The 20,828-nt window shown below is 40.1% G+C and overlaps 1 protein-coding gene across 6 annotated transcripts in view; it reads right to left on the reverse strand.

Annotated features, from left to right (window-relative positions):
• MTMR1 (myotubularin related protein 1) overlaps positions 1-20,828 on the reverse strand; it is a 63,979-nt gene that overhangs the window by 38,560 nt on the left and 4,591 nt on the right. For 2 of the 6 annotated variants that reach the window (XM_059679001.1, XM_059679000.1), the window contains exons 2-5: positions 18,225-18,330; positions 3,561-3,584; positions 2,960-2,986; positions 1,344-1,394 (exon numbers count right to left, since the gene is read on the reverse strand). In XM_059679001.1, the coding sequence (XP_059534984.1) occupies positions 1,344-1,394; positions 2,960-2,986; positions 3,561-3,584; positions 18,225-18,330 (208 nt within the window). The remainder of the gene's footprint in view (positions 1-1,343; positions 1,395-2,959; positions 2,987-3,560; positions 3,585-18,224; positions 18,331-20,828) is intronic. The other 4 variants (XM_059679002.1, XM_059679003.1, XM_059679004.1 and 1 more) reach the window with 4 other exon arrangements.

Genomic DNA, 20,828 nt, shown 5'->3' on the forward strand with positions numbered 1-20,828 from the left:
AAGTCATTTTAATCAATATTCAAGTTTTGTACTACTTCAATTATTACATTGTTAAAGCTTATTTTAATGGCTAAGTATTATATTATATGTTATATAGACTTACATTTTTAACTTATATTTTAAAATAAATGAGAATAGGTTATTTTGAAATATAGTTACTAAAGCAAGCTGTTCTAATTAACTATATCTAACTGTAGCTGGAAGGGATGGGGGAAATGTGGCTCACTTTAAGCCTTATGTGGAGCCACATTAAACACTTTAAAATCCTCAACCCACGACTACCTAGCAAAATGTGCGGATGGAGACAGCTGTGATTGGGACCATTTTGAGAATATACAAGGCTCTCAAGGTAGAGGTTGAAGATCAAACGTTTCCCTTTTCTTCTAAAAGCCATGTTGAATTTGGCTTAAAACACCTGTGCATTTATATGAAGCATGACTGTGTTGGTGAGACAGTGAGATAAACCTCACTAATAATAATTAAATCTGGGACATGCTCTTTAAGTAATGAGAAAGCAACTGTCAGAACAAAACGAACAAATGATCCTGCTGCTTCAGATTTCCCCATAAAATGTTTATTTTGTACAGGAAACACATTTCACTTTAGCATAGGAATTCAAGAGGAGAATAGTTTTTAAAGGCTCATTGTCTGGTGAGTACAGTAGATTCCCTTTACCAATCTGATGTTAGGAAATGGGACTCACACTTGTGCTACATTAAGCTTTTGTTGCAACTATTAAGTTGCACAAGACATAATTTGACCCTTGATTTATCCAACCCATGTACAGCATAATCAAAGAATGGATTCTTGTGAACAAAATTTGATCTCATGAACACACCTATTCCTCTTGGTGCCTTTGCTCCAAGTGTTGCCCAGTTGAGGAATTTCCTCTGATGATCTCACCCAAATCCTGTTCCGGTGACCCTGAAGGTCCAGCTGAAGGCCCACCAGCTCTCTGGTACAAGGTACCATGCTGGGCACGGACCATGAACATTTGAAGAAAGCAAAGTCTTCACCCTCAAGGAGCATGCTTAGCATATGCATCTGTCCCCTCTAAGTCTTTGTAAAGGCCCGTCAGAATCCTATTATGTCTGAGGCTCATTAACACATTAATAACCCTATGTGGGAAAACCAAGAAGTGTGGATGAACAAGTTTCTCGTTGACAAAATGTTGGATAAACCAATTTTTGCAAATAATGTCATCATGGAATCTATCAAACTTGGACAGGAGGGCACTACTGTAGTGGTAAAAGCATTTGCTTATTGTCTAGAAATCTAGTATGAAATGGCTTCTAAATACACACTCTGTAGCTACAAACAGATGAACATGTAGAACTTGCCACCTGATCGGCTTCAGCTTCAGAAGGGTAGCCATTGTGTTCTTCCTGAATCTCCTGCACAGCACCAGGTGCATGGACAAGAAAAAGCAAAGAGGAGAAAGAGAAACACGTGCAAACAGACAGGTGAAAGCACAGAACTTCTTTTTTAAAGAGACAGTAAGCATGTAAAAGTCGACACACCTTTCATGGCTTTGCAAATCACAACATTTCACCCCTTGGAGGTAAGGAAATAACGTGTAGGCCATCTATAGCATCCTCAGCCTAAAGTGGAGTATCTATTCTGTATTTGTGTTGGGGTAGAAAAATGGAAAGCAAACAAATATCATGGATTTCAAGGAATGTACTGTCTTTTTAAAATCAAGCAATTCACACTATAGCATATAGTCAAAGAACAAAACAGCAGACAGGTAATATGCTCATGGAAAATAAAGAACACCACAGAAACCAGGTAAAGGGCAAAAGCCAGCCAAAATACAAAGGCAGTTCATAGACATGTATTTTAAACACAGTAAGTATTCATATACTCTCAAGAATTATTATATTGTCCAGCGATCAACTCCACTGGTATTACCAAAATTTCCACAAACATGCTCATGCACGTATCATGCTAGAGATATACATATACATATAAATATATGTATACATATAATCTGGTATTTATTGCTTATTACTAATTAAATATTGTGAATTATGAATCAATGCCATATTAAATATTTCTAATTACAGTATCAACGTGCTTCAAAGAAACAGCTAAGAGATCACATATCTTTATTTAAATTTTTTCCAATCCCTTTAAGGTATACTGTTCTTAATTTAATTTCTTCATAGAATCAATTTTTGAAACTTTAAAAATTGGATGTTTAGTTCAGCAGATGGTATAAAAAATACAAATACTTAAGATGACAAAATTATAATACCTCTTATTGTATCAAGTCTCTAAGACTGAAAATATTAAAATTTAGCATAGATATATATTTTTTCCTTCATAAAACTGGTTCCACTGACTATATTTCTTTGAAAGGCAATCAGTGAAGAAGTAACAAAGATTTAAAATAATTTACTATTTCCCATCTTTCATTTTTGCCAATAAAGTGAAATTGTCACTTAATACATTTGTATACTTTATATCAGACTGAATTTAGTACACAATTGGTACTGCTCCCCTTCAATGAAGGTTGATTTTTTTTAAATGCAGCCAGTTTTTTTTTTTTGAACTTTCCATTTTTAAATACAAAGAGAATTGAATCATTCTTTGACACAAATTTTAAAAACAGAAAAATGAATGGCTAAACAACAACAACAAAAATCACACAGCATTTCAAAGTCCATGCAAGTGTAAAGCCAAGCACTAATATTTAACAATGTGAATCAGTGAAAGACAATGATTCTCACGAGTGAAAGAAAACAGTGAAAACAAGATTAAACAAAGATAAACCAACTAGAATCATAAGAATTTGATGTAGCCTGCTTATTTTTGTACTACTTATTGGCTTCAATAAGATTAAGAATTTTAAACTGAAGTCACTAAATTATTCTATCAAAATCCACATTGTTTTCATTTAATGGAAATAGGTTAATTTTCAACATCTAATACTCAGGCTTAAATGCATGCACATTACCAATCTTTGTCTTGCTTTATGAATACTCTGAAATAAAGGGAAGGAAAATCATGAAGGAATATAAGCTATAACCCACTAGATGTAATAGTTATATTTGTGTTTTAAGAAATACTAAATGGGACTGATTTTGCTAAACTTATTTTTAGGATTAGCACTTCTACTTTTGGGATTCAGCATGCAGACATGAAAGTGACTTATAATCTTATTTAGATAGGGTAGACAACAACTAACAATTTTGTTGTTGTTGCTAAATTCTTTAGCATGACTTACATACTAAACAAGGTTAAAAGAGGACTCTGGCTTATAAGCCCCTGCCACGAAGATCCATTTGGTCAGAATTCATGTAACACAACAAAAGTCAGTATTTCACACTGGCAACAATTTTAGTATCCTGCCCTCATACACAGTGGCTATTATTACACATAAAAACATTTTAACAAATAAAGCGTTTCCAGTGAACACTTAAAGCTATGACACAGCAGAGCAAATTGATTTGAGTGACTCATAAAAACCAGTGAGAAGGTAAAGAACACTAAATAGACTGTGTTCAATAAAGCACAGAGACACACAAGTAGGAGGCCCATCTGCCAAACATCCTTACCCTTATATCAGGCCTCCTGAAAACCTGTTAGTTAAAATACAGAACATCATCATCACAAACACATTACTATTGACCTGTACAAAATGTCATTAGGTTCACCAGCCCATTCCCTAATAAACATCATAATCCTGTACATAAAACCAAACAGATCAATCCTAACACATTTGCCCTCTAAAGTTTCATTCAACATCAAATCAATCTTAACACATTTGTCCTATAATTTTCAGGCAAGTCTATGGTTTGAAGAAACTTATTGCCCTTAGGCTAAGACAAACAACATTATTTTAAACACAAACCCCTTCTGTCAAGTGCTATTACTAGCCATTGTGAACAGGCAGTGTTTGAAAAGTTCATTTGTGTGTCTGTTTGGAATACTGAATACATTTCCCCCATAGAAACAATTATATAAAAAGGCAGTTCTAGTCCCAAACCAGCCCACAGAAACCAAACCAAACCTAAAACCCACAAAAGCTCCCACATTTGACCCAGAACATAGCTCAGCTACAGTGTTAATGGTATCGTGAAACTTAGATAACCACAAATCATAACCTGGTTTCTGTAGAAATTATATTTCCAACTCGCACTTGGGACTCCAGAATTTGACTCCCAGATGTGGCCGCCCCACCAAGAGAAAAATGCCTCTCTTGACCCCCAGGCCCCGCTGCCTGGAGAAGGACAGCTCCAGGTGAGAAGAGGTAGCTGGCTGGTCTGGGAGAGCCAGAGATGGGGAGGGGAGGCCCAAGCTGCTGCCCCTGCAAGGGAAGCCAGGCTTTATTGAATAAGGGACACTAATTTCAGCAATGTTCTTCCTGCACCAATAGCCTATGAATACTACTTGAACATGCAGTATATGCATTCGGGAAGCCTAGGACAGAGGAAACAATGAAAGAAACTTTTGAAAAGCGAATGGTGGTAATTGTCTGAGGAAGACCTGAATCATGTGTTCCCCATTCCAAAGTCTGATTTCTGATCATCTAACCACTGGATGTTCTATGGAACATAGATTATTTTAAAAAATCACCAGAGGGTCTTATTAGCTGTATAGATTTTCCTCAGGATAGATAAGCACATGAAGATTTCATCACTGTATCATCATTAAATGAAAATACTCTTGAAGTAAAAAAAGCTTTCTGAGTTACGTGATGTTGTAGTACAAAGAGATTTATTTAAGCCCATAAGTTCCTAAACTTAGACTATTTAGACTAAGAAGCTTAAACCTGGCTTTGTTTTTTAAGGGCACAGTGGGTTATATATATATGTTTATCATCTTAATTGTGGTAACCATTTCATAAGTGTATACCTATCTAAACTTATTAAATTGTATGTGCTAAATATGGAAAGTTTATCGTTTGTTAATGACAACACAATAAAGTTAGTATAAATATGCATACTTGTGTTAATAAAAACTCAAAATGGGACATATATGGCAATAAAACTTGAAATAGAAAGTCTCCACCCCCTGAGCTTCATTCCTCAGTGATAACCATGTTTAACTGGACCTATTTTTAATTCTGTGGATCGCCTCCATAACCATAAATATGGTTACACCTTGACTTCTTGATTTGTCTACCTTAAACAGTACCTAGTTTCTTCCCATTTTAAAAGATGAGGAAATAGGCTCTCTCAAACTACTACCTCCCTCTTCCTAATCTCTGATTATTGAAAATTTGATTTTTAGTTATTTTATTGTCTTCCTTAAGCAAAGTTGCATCATAAAAAACTCATGGGGGTGGGAAGAGTTTGAAGAGACTCATGGGGTAATAGAAGGATAAATAATGGTGAGGGAAGGAGACTTGACTTAGGGTGGTGAAATACAATACAGTATATAGATGATGTATTTATATAATTGTACACTTTAAACCTATATATTTTTATTAACCAATACCACTACAAAAATTCAATAAAAAATTTAAAATACTCATGATATGATTTTTAGGTGCCAGACACTCTTCTAAGCACTCTGTATGTATTAATTTATTTCATTCTCAGAACAACCTTGTGAGATAAAAACTATTGGTTCCAGTTTTGATGAGAAAACCAAGTCAAGGTTAAATAATCGGCCAAGTTCAAGGTGGCAGAGCAAGTACTTAAACCCAGGTGGTCTGCTACACTGCCTCAGGATGGCATCACTATAATTAACACATTTAAACTATAGTCTTCAAGCATACAATCTCCCTTTTAGGGTTAATGAAAAAAATCAACACCACTATCACTTCCCTTGCTCCCCCTCTCTACCTCCAAACTTCTGCTCTAGCAAGCCATTATTTTCACATTTGTTCTATAACTACAATATTTCTGACACTTTCTCTATAACGTGATACCAACAACTGAAAACAACAAGGCAGCATTCACAAGTAGTGTAACTGAGCCCTCCTTCCTTATATGTAGGACATATACCATTATCAATAAGCCTTTCATATTGGAAGGAGAGACTAACTCAAAAGCCTGGAAAGGGGTAGGATGATACATGCTTTTATACTCACATAATTCTTTTCTTTTAAATATATATTTTTATTGATCTCAGAGAGAAAGGGAGAGGGAGAGATAGATACATCAATGATGAGAGAAAATCATTGATTGGCTGCCTACTGCACGCCTCACACTGGGGATCAAGCCCCCAATCCTGGCATGTGCCCTGACTGGGAATCAAACCGTGACCTCCTGGTTCATAGGTCGATACTCAACCACTGAGCCACACCCGCCGGGCCTACACTCACATAATTCTTTATCGACTGTAATGAAATCCTTAATATTTTTTATATAAGACCAAGAAGGTCTCCCGAAAGTCTGTAAGTGAATGCCTAAGTGTTTCTCTCTGGTTTAGTTTACATTTCTTCTGAAATAAGCCATTTCAGGTACACAGAGAGATTCATTCTTTTTTTTTCCCCTTGAATTGGATTCTGACCGAAGCTAGAGAAGAGAGTAGTGGTTTTAAGTTAGGAGGCCTGGGTCCTACCAGTATTTAGGGCCTCTTAATGCCTGCACTTGGTCCCAGTCTCTATAAATACAAGAGGAGAGGAGTCTCCAGAATGACTGCAAGGTCCTGATCAGCTCTAAAACCACAGGAGTTATGTATCTAATCCTCAGGGAAATACTTCAGAAAACATCTTCCCAACCAAGGCTTCTGGATGCAAACTGGCATAGTGGTTGGAAGAATGAACTCTGGAGTCAAATCTTGTGTTGCTGCCCGCCAGACCCCTGAAGAGCAACACAAGCCCTGGGAGTTTTAGTCTCCTTTTCTCTAAACCAGTGATGCTGGGCACACTTCCCTCGCAGGTTGTTGGAAGGGTTAAATTGGGTAACAAAATTGTACCTAGGTGGATAAGTACTCAGGAAGCAGTTGTTAGCATCAGTACTATTTAGGTAACCTTTTATAGTTGACTAGAGGCCTGGTGCACAAATTCCTGCATGAGTGGGGCCTCTCGGCCTGGCTGGTGATCAAGGCCATTGCACTGAGTCCCAATCAGGCCAACCGGGTTGGGGAGGGCCCACAGGAGGTTGGCCAGCTGTGGGAGGTTGGTTGTGGGAGCACACTGACCACTAGGGGGTATCTCCTGCATAAAGTGTCTGCCCCCTGGTAGTCAGTGCACATCATAGCAACTGGCCGGTCGTCCGGTCATAATGGTCACTTAGGTTTATATATATATATATATATATATATATATATATATATATATATATATATATATATATATATATATATTAGAGGCCCAGTGCACAAAAATTTGTGCACTCGGGGGGGGGGGGGGTTCCTAGCCCGGCCTGTGCCCTCTCACAGTCTGGGACCCCTCTGGGGATGACCACCTGCTGGCTTAGGCCCGCTTCCCGGGGATTGGGCCTAAGCTGGCAGGAAGACATCCCGCTGGTAGCCTGGGAGCCCTCAGGGGATGTCCACTTGCCAGCGGGGAGCAGGCCTAAGCTGCAGTCGGACATCCTTAGTGCTGCTGAGGAGGCGGGAGAGGCTCCCGCCACCACCGCTGTACTGGCAGCCATCAGCCTGTCTTGTATCTGAGCAGAGCTCCCCCTGTGGGAGCACACTGACGACCAGAGGGCAGCTCCTGCATTGAGCATCTGACCCCTGGTGGTCAGTGTGTGTCATAGTGACCAGTCATTCCCAGTCATTCTGCTGTTAGGATCAATTTGCATATTACCTTTTTATTATATAGGATAGAGGCCTGGTGCATGGGTGGGGGCCAGCTGGTTTGCCCTGAAGGGTGTCCTGGATCAGGGTGGGGGTCCCTGCTGGGGTGCCTGGCCAGCCTGGGTGAGGGGCTGATGGCTGTCTGCAGGCTGGCCAAGCCCCCCAGCGGGGACCCTCACCCCTTGAGGGTGTGGCCATCCTGGGCTTGAGGGGCTGATGGCTGTTTGCCACGGCCCCCAGTCACCCAAGCTCCCAGTGGAGGCTGGCTGGAAGCAGGTATCTGGGATTTATTTATCTTCTGTAATTGAAACTTTGTTGCTTTGAGCGGAGGCCGCAGCTGGCCAGGGCAGCGGAGGCTTGGCTTCCTCCATCACCGGGACAACCAAGCCTCCTGCCTGCTCCAGCTCCATGGCTGCCGGCCGCCATCTTGGTTGGGTTAATTTGCATATAGTCGCTTTGATTGGCTGGTGGGTGTGGCTTGGGGTGTAGCAGAGGTGTGGTCAATTTGCATGTTTCTCTTTTATTAGATTAGATGGGTCTCAGCCTACCCAACTTGCACCACAACTATCTTGACCTGCTTCATATCCCCTCTCTCACCACCTACACATGCCAAGAACCTACGAGAAGGTGCAAAAAAGTTAATGATCTTAGTCTATTTAACAAAACAAACAGACTACCTGAAAGTTAAGTATGGAGTCAGAGTGCTTCTGGATTGAACGCATGCTTGGAGGGTGGTTCAACTGCTCCTAACTCTAGAAGGTCAGAAGCTCCTGCATTTGGGACCCTCCCAGACCTTGCCATTTTATCTCTTCATCTGGCTGTTTATCTGTGTTCTTTATCATACCTTTTAAGAAATTGTGTTTCCCTGAATTCTGTGAGCTGGTCTAGCAAATTGTCAAATTCAACAGGGGGTTGTGGGAGCCTCTAACTCAGTGATGGTGAACCTTTTGAGCTTGGTGTGTCAGCATTTTGAAAAACCCTAACTTAACTCTGGTGCCCTGTCACATATAGAAATTTTTTGATATTTGCAACCATAGTAAAGCAAAGATTTATATTTTTGATATTTATTTTATATATTTAAATGCCATTTAACAAAGAAAAATCAACCAGGAAAATGAGTTTGCGTGTCACCTCTGACACGCGTGTCATAGGTTCGACATCATTGCTCTAACTTGTAGCCAAGTCTAGCAGAAGTTTTGGGGAAACTGGGAACCCACTATTTGCTTTGGCATCTGAAGTGGGGGACAGTCTCATGAGACTGAGCCTTTGACATCTGGGTTCTGCATTAACTCCAGTTAGTGTGAGAATTTAATTGAATTGGAGGACTCCCAGCTGGTGTTGGAGTATTGGTTGGTGTGGGGGGAAAATGCCAGCCTGCCTGGACAACTTTGACTTCTCCTTTGGGGCAGAGCCCCAAATTCTTCATGTACACTATAGGCAGGCTGGCACACAAAGCCCAGAGAGGCAAAGGGGGCGCAGTAGCTCTCTTCCCCAAATCCACCCAGAGCAAGTGATCATCCTGAGCCCTTGCCTCTCTAGTGGGGAGTGCCCCAAAGAAAGATTTGAATGGAACCTGAGAGCAGAGGAAGAGAGTTTTTTTGCCCAAAACAAACTTTCATACAAATTTAAATTTGGGGTATTCTCTGGAAAATAATTCACTGTTTCCCTCCCAGCTACTCACACTGCATACCTAGAACACTTCTGACACCAGATGTGCATTTTCCCCCCACACCAACCAGGGGGCATGCAGGAGGAAACCAATCCATGTGTCTCTCACATCTGTGTTTCTCTCTGTCTCTCTCTCTCACCCCCGCTCTCTAAAAATCAATGGAAAAAATATCCTTGGGTGAGGATTTAAAAACAAACACAACAAAAAAGCCAAAACCACACACACACACACACACACACACACACACACACACACACAACCCAGCACTCCCAAAAGGCCACAGACTTTATTTTTTCATTTATATACTGTATGTTTTCATTTATATAACAGTCTTGAAATGACAAAATTATAGAAATGGAGAATAGATTAGTGGTTAAAAGGGGCTAAGAAAGGGAAGGGCAGGGAAAAAGTGGATGTGGCTATAAAAGAACAACTTTGGGTTCTTGTAGTGATTAAATTGTTCTGTATCTTGACTGTGTTAGTGTCAGTATCCTGGTTCTGATATGGCGGTATAGTTTTGTTATATACTCCCATTGGGGAAATCAGATGACATGTACATAGTACATGGAATCTCTCTGTATTGCATGTAAACAATATTTTGATTAATATTTATAAAAACTCATGATATATCAAAAGTATGATTTAAATGAAACATATAGTTATGCTATGATATGTAAAAACAATTACAAGAGAAGTGTATTGTAATTTCTGAGTCCAAATCACTTCTATAAATGTGATGTAAGGCACCTGTTCTTTTCAAGGGGCTGGGCTGGGCTGCATGGAATTCATAGTAGGGGAAAGAGACACCAGAAAACATAGTACAAATTGGACTGTGGTGAGCATTCAAAGGACAAGTCAACAAGGTGTGGTGGGAGGAGGGGAGGGAGCAGAGCATGGCATTCTGGGCATTAAGCCTGAGTGCCTTTATCAGCCTCCTCCAGAAAGGGAATAGGTTTAGGTGAGGCCTTTTCCAGGTTAAGAGCATGGATGCTAAAACTAGCCAGCTTGGGTTTGAATTCCCACTCTGCTTTGCTGGCTCTATGACCTTGGGTAAGTTACTTCACCTCTTGCTGCCTTGGTTTCCTCATTTGTCATATTGGTATAATAGTAGAATCTCCTTTCCCAGTGGCTGGGAGGGTTGAGATAACACCTAAAACATTTACCACAGCACCTAACATTGAGTGGATCTTGTTGATAATTGTATTACTGGTACTGGCTGGGTTTGAAAACTTTCTGCAATAACTTCACGCTGTTGAGGATTTAGGGGTGTCAACTACCTAAAGGAGAATTCAAACAGAAGCTGAACAGATACAGACCATAATAATTGCTCAAAGCTGACTTGAAGGGCCTGGCTCAGGTGTGAGGCCACAGTGGGCCCTGGATAACACACACTTTTCCTCCTGCATGCCCCGACCAGGGTCGGGAGCCTGTGACCGAGGAACATGCCCTTGACCAGAATCAAATCCGGGACCCTTCAGTATGCCGGCCGATGCGCTGGCTAGGACAGGAGTGCTGTTTTGTTTTGTTTTTTACTTAGTGTAATTCCCTTCTCTCTGTCCTCTCTATTCTGCTATTCAGGTTTTTTAAAAAAAAATTTCAGTTACTGTATTTTTCAGTTTTAAAATTTCCATTTGGTTCTCCTTTATCTCATATTTCTTTGTTTAAACTTTTCTATTTTTCCGTGACATTCTATTTTCATTATTTCAAGTATATTTGTAATTGCTTATTGAAACAATTTTATGATGGCTTCTTTCAAACCTTTTTTACATCATTCTAATATCTATCATCTCAGTTTTGGCATCTATTCTCTTTTTTTCATTCAGTTTAAGATCTTTCTGATTCTCGGTAAAATGATTAATTTTCTTTTTTTAATCCTCACCCAAGGATATTTTTCCATTAATTTTTTAGAGTGAAAGGAAGGGAGGAAGGAGGAGGAGGAGGAAGAGGGAGGGAGAAGAAAGAAAGAAAGAAAGAAAGAAAGAAAGAAAGAAAGAAAGAAAGAAAGAAAGAAAGAAAGAAAGAAAGAAAGAAAGAAAGAAAGAAGGAGGCGGGGAGGGAGGAAGGAAGGAAGGAAGGAAGGAAGGAAGGAAGGAAGGAAGGAAGGAAGGAAGGAAGGAAGGAAGGGAAGGAAGAAGGGAGGGAGGGAGGGAGGAAGGGAGAGAAACATCTATGTGAGAGAGACATATCGACTGGTTGCTTTCCACATGTGCCCCGACCGAGGCCAGGGATCAAACCTGCAACCGAGGTATGTGCCCTTAACTTGGAATAGAACCCACGACCTTCCCTAGCTGGTTTGGTTCAGTGGATAGAGCATCGGCTTGCAGACTGAAGGATCCTGGGTTCGATTCCAGTCAAGGGCACATGCCCAGGTTTCAGGCTTGATCCCCAGTAGGGGGCGTCAGGAGGCAGCTGATCAATGATTCTCTTTCATTATTGATGTTTCTATCTCTCTCTCCCTCTCTGAAATCAATACAAATATATTTTAAAAAGAACCCACGACCCTTTGGTCTGAGAACCAACACTCTAACCACTGAGGAAAACTGGCCAGGGCTATTAAGTGATTTTTTAAATAAAAATCTAGACATTTTAAGTATTATATGATCGTATTTAAACCTGCTGTTTGAGCTCGCTTTCTCTGACACTGCACTAGCAGAAGGGGAGGATGGGCACTGCCTCATTACAGTCTAGCAAGGATTGAATTTAGGCTCTCCATTTGGCTTTGCTGGAGGGTGGGTGTGGGGCCAAAACTTTTTCTGTGGTGTTTGGCTGGAGTACACTGGTTAGTGTCTAAGAGTTTTCTTTTTGTTAGGCTGCCCCTTTCATGGTCCTTTGGTTACAGAGTAGGCTTTTGTTTGTGCCTGTTGGCATTTTGGGGTTGCTGGCTTCTTCAGCAATAAGTCTGGGACAGTATGTGGCAAAAACAAAACCCAGGGATTTCACTACCCTGTCGTTCCTTGGGTCCTGAGGTGCCTGACCAGTTTGCCTCTTCTCTCTCCCTTTCATGGAATTCTTATGTTTATTTTACAGATTATGTCCAGGGTTTCTAGTTGTCCTTAGCATGAAGAATAAGAAAAAGTTAAAAAAAAAAAAGAATAAGAAAAAGTACATCTGCTCCATCTTTCTCAAAGCAAAAGCCCAAATCCTGATATTTCTAAGCAATAATTCTTCCCCACATGTAACCCTGGGAGACAGGATAGCACTTTTCTATTAGAGTGGTTACAAATTAGATGCCTGTTGCTCAAATAGGCAGCAGGCTTTTTTCTAATTTAATTATTCTAGGGGGAGATGCTGTACTCTGCAGTTCCCCACAGCTCTCTCCTATATCTGCCAGCATTAACTATTTCATGTAGACATTTGTATTTCCAAACTCAGATTTAATAAATAGATCATGAGATCAAGCTATCAACAACGGATTACAGCCATGGATTCCAAAAGATCATGCTCAAGCCGCCCTTTTCATAGTACTTCATTTAAGAAATATTAACTAAGACTTAGTTCAAGCATAATTAAGCCTTCCCCATACACTGCATTCCACTTCTCTCCAAAGCCCTTCAGGAAATTTTTGTTGAGCATCCAGAATTTAATCACTATACTAATTTGTTAAATGATTAAACTTAGTACAGGACCCTCTCCATTATCTTCTTCAGAATGTTTAAAGACAAGATCTAGCTACTGTATGTGTATGGATGAGGGGAGAAGTACATAGAGGTGATGATGATAATGACAATGATGGAACCAGAGGAATGAGGATGATAACATTAAAATTATAATGTCCTAATTTCCTGAAGGCCAGCCAGAATCAAATCCTTTTTGGACAAAAGAAAATTGAAGAATTTTCTAGAAAGAAAGGAGTTTAGAGACTTGCAATCTAATCCAAACTCTTTTATCCTTACAGATAAGGAAACTGACAGTCATGGATTATACAAGTTCACAAAGCCAACCAGTACTGTTTGTACTATTCCATCATGTTCCCTCTTCCTGGCCTAGTCCTACTTTCCCAGCAATGAAAACTGATCAACTGTGTCACTTTTAATAGTTCCTAAAAATGTTTCAGTACAATTCTTAACTATATTATTTCATCTAATCTATGGAACATTACATTCTGATCTTGTTCTTAAATTTATTGACAAATTCAAGATAGAATTTTACTCTTTTAGGCCAGTAAAAATGAAAGCAATTGAGTAGTAGAGGGGAAGGGCAAACAAAACAAAACATCTACACTAATAAAAGAGAAACATGCAAATTGGCGTCACTCCACTATGCCCACCAGCCAATCAGAGCGACTATGCAAATTAACCCAACAAAGATGGTGGTTAATTTGCATACACAGGCACAGAGTGAAAACTGAAGGCTCCGGCCAGAATGAAGACTGAAGACTGAAGAGGCTTGGCTTCTCCACTGCGGCCACAACGGAGAAGCCAAGCCATGCTGCGGCCGGACCAAAGGCCTGGGTCCCAGGTGCTGGAGGAAAACCGGTGCTGGCAGCCAGGGGAAGGAAGGCCTATTGCGTGAATCTTTGTGCAACGGGCTTCTAGTTTTATTATATTTCTTCTAGGAGTCTTAATTATTAGTCAAATCTTCAGGATGAATTGGTATTAAAGCAAACATTTATTAATTTAGTTGATTTACAAATCAACATAAAGGCTATCTACTCTTTCATCAGCAACAATGTTTCTCAAACTTCTGTCATTTCATATATTGCTTCTACAAGTTGGTTTGCTGTATCTGTATAGTGCCTGTACTAATATTAGTATTTACCTTTATATGGCCTTTAAATCCACTCCTTTTTCATACTTTCCCTAGCTCTAAGCAATAACATCCATTAAACTACAAGTGTGATGTGCTGGTATTACTAAACTCATTAAAATAATTATGTAACTGTTAAAAATGTCCATGGACATACCATCTAAACTCATCACATGTAAAACTGGTGATTTTCTTACCACACTTTGGGTGATCTGATTCTGAGCTGTCAATTTATGATATGAGTAAATAATAAAACAATCATCTCCAAAATCTATCATGGGTTGCTAATTATTCAGATTTGTGGACATGTACCAGAAATGTATGGTCCCATCACTAATTTCAACAGATATTAACCTTGGGAACCTAGCTTTTCAGATTTTATTGTATGTAAGAAATATATGAAGCACTGGAGCCTGCCTTCAGAGATTCTGATTCACAGAGTAGGAGGGGTCCAAGGAATTTGCATTTTTGCAGGTACCCCATTGAGTGCTGATGTGAGAAGACCCAAGGGCCACATTTTGAAAAACAGTGGGCAGAGGGGTGGGACAAATTTTAAAACTCATTCTAGCTCTTCAATGGGATGATTTGGGTTCAAATCCTAGTTCTGTTTTTTTTTTTTTTTTTTTGGTAAAGTTGTACTAGCAAAACATTAGAGCTTTAATACCATCTTGAGTTCAAATCCCAGTTTTGACTGTATGATACTAAGCAAATCAAGTGACTTCTCCAATGCTTGGTTTCCTCATCTGTTAAATGATGATTATAATAAAAGTGACCTTACTGGGTTATTTTAAGGCTTAAATGGGTGATATGTCAAAACCACAGAACCCTGTACATGCTAGGAGGTTGATGAGGATGTGGAAGCAGTCTCAGCAGCCTGCCATTCAGAAGACAATCAGCATCCTATATAATAAAAAACTAATATGCAAATCAACCAGATGGCGAACGACTGGTCACTATGATGCACACTGACCACCAGGGGGCAGATGCTCAATGCAGGAGCTGCCCCCTGGTGGTCAATGCACTCCCACAGGGGGATCTCCACTCAGCCAGAAGCCAGGCTCACAGCTGGGGAGCACAGTGGCAGGGGTGGGAGCCTCTCCCTCCTCTGCAGCAGCACTAAGGATGTCCAACTGATGGCTTAGGCCCACTCCTGGACTTCAAGAGGGCACAGGCCTGGCTGAGGGACCTCCCTAAGTGCATGAATTTCGTGGGTCAGGCCTCTAGTTTCAAATAAAGATACAAGTGCTCTGTTCCATACAAACACCTGCTCCCATTTAATTACAAACCTTGAATTTTACCTACAATAAATTAACCTCCAAATTGAGTGTGTATTTTTTTTTATTAAGTTGATTGGGGTGATTTTGGTCAATATGAACATATAGTTTTCATGTGTGAATTTCTATGTTACAAGATCTGTATATTGCACCGTGTGCCCAGCATCCAAAGTTTGAGTGTGTATTTTAAATAAGATATTTGTGCAGTAGACAATTTCAAATATTACTGATTGATGACTACAAATTAAATTATCAAAGAATTGTATCTGGCTCTATGGTTTGGCTCAGTGGATAGAGTGTCAGTCCTCGGACTGAAGGGTCTCAGGTTCCATTCCGGTCAAGGGTATGAAGGGTACATTCCTCTATTGCAGGGTCCAGCATCCCAGGGGCACATACGGGAGGCAATCGATGTGCATCTCTCACATCAATGCTTCTCTCTCTCTCTCCCTTCCACTCTCTCTAAAAAATCAATGAAAAAATATGCTCGGGTGAGGATTTTTTTAAAAAGAGTTATATCTGGACCTTTAGGGAAAACCCCAAACAATGGGTCCCAGGCCAGAGGTGTCTCAAAGGCCCATCTGGGTTACTCTGATTTTAAGAACTACTTTATAAGTAGCATGTAAAATTATCTTTGTGGTTTAGAATAAAAAATATTTATTATTAAAAAAAAAAACTTGTTCCTTGAAAAAATATAACTCCCGAATAATAACTTTAACAGCAACTTTGTAGATTTGACTACAGGCAAATATAACAAAGACAATGATAAGACAATAATTCATCAAAGACTTTAGCCATGATCTGATGTAGATACTTAAAATTCAATTTACAAAATATAGAAAAGCCTTAGTTTTTTCTGAATACCATCTGTTAAACCATTCTGATATGAGCCGATTCTGCTACACAAAATTTGTAAATAGACTAAAATTTAAAAAAAACCACTTAGTTGCTTTATGTTAAAGTACAGACTCAGTCTGATGTATTAATAAAGAGGTTAGAAAGCTATGCTCACAATCAACATTCAATATTTTATAGAACCCACACATCACTAACAAATATTTAACCAAATGAAAACATTACAGTTAACTCATTAATTATCAGTACAGAAAATCACTCCAAGGACTAAGAGCTGTTCTCTGCTAACATGGGTCCTTGAGCTTCTCCACTCAACAGGGCATTTACTCAGTTAAAGTGGAGGCAATAGGGCAACCAGTAACTGCTCAGTGACCAGCCACTCAAGCATCAGCGATACAGCAGATGTTTCTCCCACCTGGAGATGGCATATTTGCCCAGCGGGTTGTTTTTTTTTTAATATATATTTTTTATTGATTTCAGAAAGGAAGGGAGAGGGGGGAGAGAGATAGAAACATCAATGATGAGAGAGAATCATTGATCGGCTGCCTCCTGCATGCCCCACACTGGGAATCGAGCCCACAACCCAGGCATGTGCCCTTGACCGGAATCGAACCTGGGACCTTTCAGTCCACAGGCCGATGCTCTATCCACTGAGCCAAACCAGCTAGGGCGCCCGCCAGGTTTTGAGGACCTGGAGTCCCAGCTGCTACTACGTGGGCAAACACAAAAATCAAATAACAGAGAAACTTATTAAGGAATACACTGTCGTCCTTCTGGTTGGGCAGATTATCCAATTTCTACTAATCCACAGCCAATGCTTTCCTTCGGTAGGTGTCATCAAAAGCATTTGACAGCTTGTATGAAGCAAGTACGGCATGACAGCCAAATTTTCAATTACATGGCCTCTTGAGCCAGTCTTTGCACTTATGTTATGAGCTAAAAAGGAACTGAGTCCAGTGTCCTTAAACAAGGAGCGGCTATTAGGAATGAATTAGGGTCTTTATTGTAGTTCTTGAATTGTTTGTAAGATTTGATGCCTGGCAAGGACCATGATTTTGAGAGACTGTTGACTGAGGGTAGTCTGGAATACTAAATGTAATTTGCAATACTTATGAAAACCAATTATCTCTTACTAGCAGGCAAAATTACTATAATAAACAGAAATCTCAAATCAAGCAAACATTACAACCTGAAAAAATGTAAACACAGTTTCATTTAATGTACCTGTTAATAGTTTATTTACATTAAAACAAAGTTAATCTTCAACCTAAAAGATGGAGTACTCAAGTGTTTTATTTGTTAATTGATTCAACAAATATTTATTGAGCACCTGCTAAGTTCCAAGATCATGCTAGGGAAGCAGTGTTGAGTAAAAGAACCCCAGCCCCTCTCTACTGAAAAGGAGCTTATCACTGTTAACTTTAGAATAAGCAGAAAATCCAGCTTTAAAAATAAACAACAAGATATTTCTTAATTTAATAAGGACTAAAATATCAGGCTACCCATAAAATATTCTTGAGATTTTTACAAGTTTTTTACATTATATCATCACATGTTAATGCTAAATACCCACAGGTAGTATCTAAATACAGAAACAAATTGTAGGAAGATACTGTACATCAGATATTTTCTGAAATTTAGAATATTAACAGAGAAGATATAGGTATTTATTACAATAAGGTAAAAAAGTAATATATAATATAATATATATTAAATCATAAAATGAAACTGGAGTTTTAAAATAATTATTATAATATAAAGACATCTTTTCCTCTCAATTACAAAATTATGACCACATATACCAGATCCTGGTAAAGTTTCTCTTCTAAAGTTCACATCTAACAACAGAGAATCTTTCAGCCTTGTTCCCAAGCAAATGGCCATCCAGCAACAAGGGACCAAAGTCTCACTCGGTTTAAAATTGCAAAGCTTCTTGGCTACTTAGCATATTGAAAACGAATTAAGAACTCAATGCTGCTTACCTTATAATCTCTGGATACATTTTCTGATGTCACTGAACCTGAAATCTGACTAGAAATTGTAGCAGCAATAAGCTGTTTACACCATTCAACATGTGATCCTGTGGGACTAAAAGAAATAGTGTGATTAAATATTTTAAGACATAAGTTCTTGGTGAGAAAAATGAGCACTGACTGGGGATATATATACATTTCTTTTTTCAGATCAACTTTTATTAGACTATTTGGTTACCTTTACATTTACTATAAGAACTGAAATACTGACTAATAACTAGGAAGTAAGTTAGCTTCCAGGTTGATTTTAAATGAATTAAAAATTTATTTTTAAGATTCTAAGCAAGTTATTCCCTATCATTTAATGGAATTTTACTCTTCCAATTACAGTGGTCGGCAAACATAGGTTTACAGTTGTGAGTATGCAAAAGTTTATTCTTATATTATTACTGATTAATTATTGTATTACTAGAGGCCCAGTGCACAAAATTTGTGCACAGAGGGGCGGGGGGGTTCCCTCAGCCCAGACTGCACCCACTCCAATCGGGGACCCCTTGGGCCTAAACCGGTGATTGGACACCCCTCTCACAATCTGGGACTGCTGGCTCCTAACCACTTACCTGCCTGCCTGCCTGCCTGATTGCCCCTAACCCCTCTGCCTGCCTGCCTGCCTGCCTGATTGCCCCTAACCTCTCTACCTGCCTGATCTCCCCTAACTGCTTCTGCTTGCCTGATCGCCCCTAACTGCCCTCCCTTGCCGGCCTGATCTTGCCCTCAACTGTCCTCCCCTGCCAGCCTGGTTTCCCCAACTGCCCTCCCCTGCCGGCCTGATCTCGCCCCCAACTGCCCTCCCCTGCCAGCCTGGTTTCCCCAACTGCCCTCCCCTGACGGCCTGATCTTGCCCCCAACGGCCCTCCCCTGCCAGCCTGATCTTGCCCTTAACTGCTCTCCCCTGCCGGCCTGATCGCCCCTAACTGCCTCTGCCTGCCTGATCACCCCTAACTGACCTGCCCTGCTGGTCTGATTTCGCCCCTAACTGCTCTCCCCTGCAAGCCTGATCTCCCCCCAACTGCCCTCCTCTGCTGGCCAATTTGGTTCTGATTGGTCAGTTTCTATGCCAGTCAGCATCTCTGGGCCTATCAACGGGGCTTGATCAGAAAGGGGGAGCTGATCAGCAGCCCTGGTGGAGGCCTGGAGAGAAATGGAGGCACAGCTGTTGGCCAGGTCGGTAGAGAAAGAGGCAAGTTCTGATCAACGGCTGCCACAGAGGCTACAGATCAGAGCCTGCCTCTCTCTCTGCAGGCCTCTCTCTGGGCCTGATCTGCAGCCCCCTAGGCAGTCAGTGCTGGGTCAGGCGCCACAGAGGCCCCAGTCAGTGTTGGGTCGCCACAGCAACCCAGCACTGACTTCCGGTCTGGTCGAGCCTTCGGTCTTTAGGACCCTAGCTCTATATAGATTTTGCCAACCTCTATATATAGAGTGGATATTCTTAATGTGCTGTATACAGGAAATTAATTATAAAGTAAAATATTTATCTTAAAGTATATGCTTTTTAAACATTCAATCGATTTCATGTTGGTAGTTTCAAATCTAGAAAATGTAATTTTGAATAAATCAAAGTAACTCAATGTAGCAAAGTTGATTATGTGATTTTTAAAAGAACAGAATAGAAAAATGATGTCTGTGTCTAGTAATAATGCTTCCTTATATTTCTGTAAAGGCTTTGATGACTTACAAAGGCTCTTCCAGTCATTATATCAGAGCCTCACACCATGGTATAAGAAGACAGAACAGAAAATAGCCAACTTGTTTCTGAGATGAGATAATTGAGGCACAAGGGGACATACCTGGTAAGAAAGTGGCAGGACTGCCTTCACTTCCATTAGGGCTGTTCTGCCAGAACATGGCACAACCAGTAGTGGCCAACTCACTGAGCTGGAAGGCAAAACAGAGGCCAGCACCATAGATGCCAGCCACTGCCTACATGAGAACACCACATTGCAATGAAAATGGTACCTTCCACTTGTATGGTGCTCTAAAATATTCAACACATTTCTACTCACAGCCTCACCCCAGCCTCACAGTGACCCATCTTACAGATGAGAACACTGAGGTTCCAGTGTTTGACCAAAGTCACATGGCTGGTAAGGGTTCAGAGCTGTGCACTCCTGACCTAAGGACCACATAAGCAAACTAGGCAGAGAGGGAATTATAAACTGCCCCTAGGGGCCAGGTTTTTCTCTTAACTGGTCAAAGCAATGAAGAGATCAAGCAAAAGGACAAAACATTTACCTTGCAGGTAGCTTTCACTGTAAACAATATTCAAGACCTTTAAAAATCTCATCTCTAATTAAATACACATTCATGTATGGAAGAATAGAAAAACCTGGATTACCTAGGCAGTATGTAAAATAACCTAAGTAGTGAAATAAAGATATTTGGTGTTCTCTACTAGTGATCTAAATTGCAGTCTGACAAAGATATCTCAGTGGTTATCTGTGGGACTGAAAATATAAGTGAAAACATGCACTAAATGGGCAGACATTCCTACAATATGTCAAGAATTCATTTACCACAATTTCTAAGAGGAAGAAGGAAGGAAAGGGGAGGGAT

This window comes from Myotis daubentonii, chromosome X (assembly GCF_963259705.1).
Source record: "Myotis daubentonii chromosome X, mMyoDau2.1, whole genome shotgun sequence".
Classification (NCBI taxonomy): domain Eukaryota; kingdom Metazoa; phylum Chordata; class Mammalia; order Chiroptera; family Vespertilionidae; genus Myotis; species Myotis daubentonii.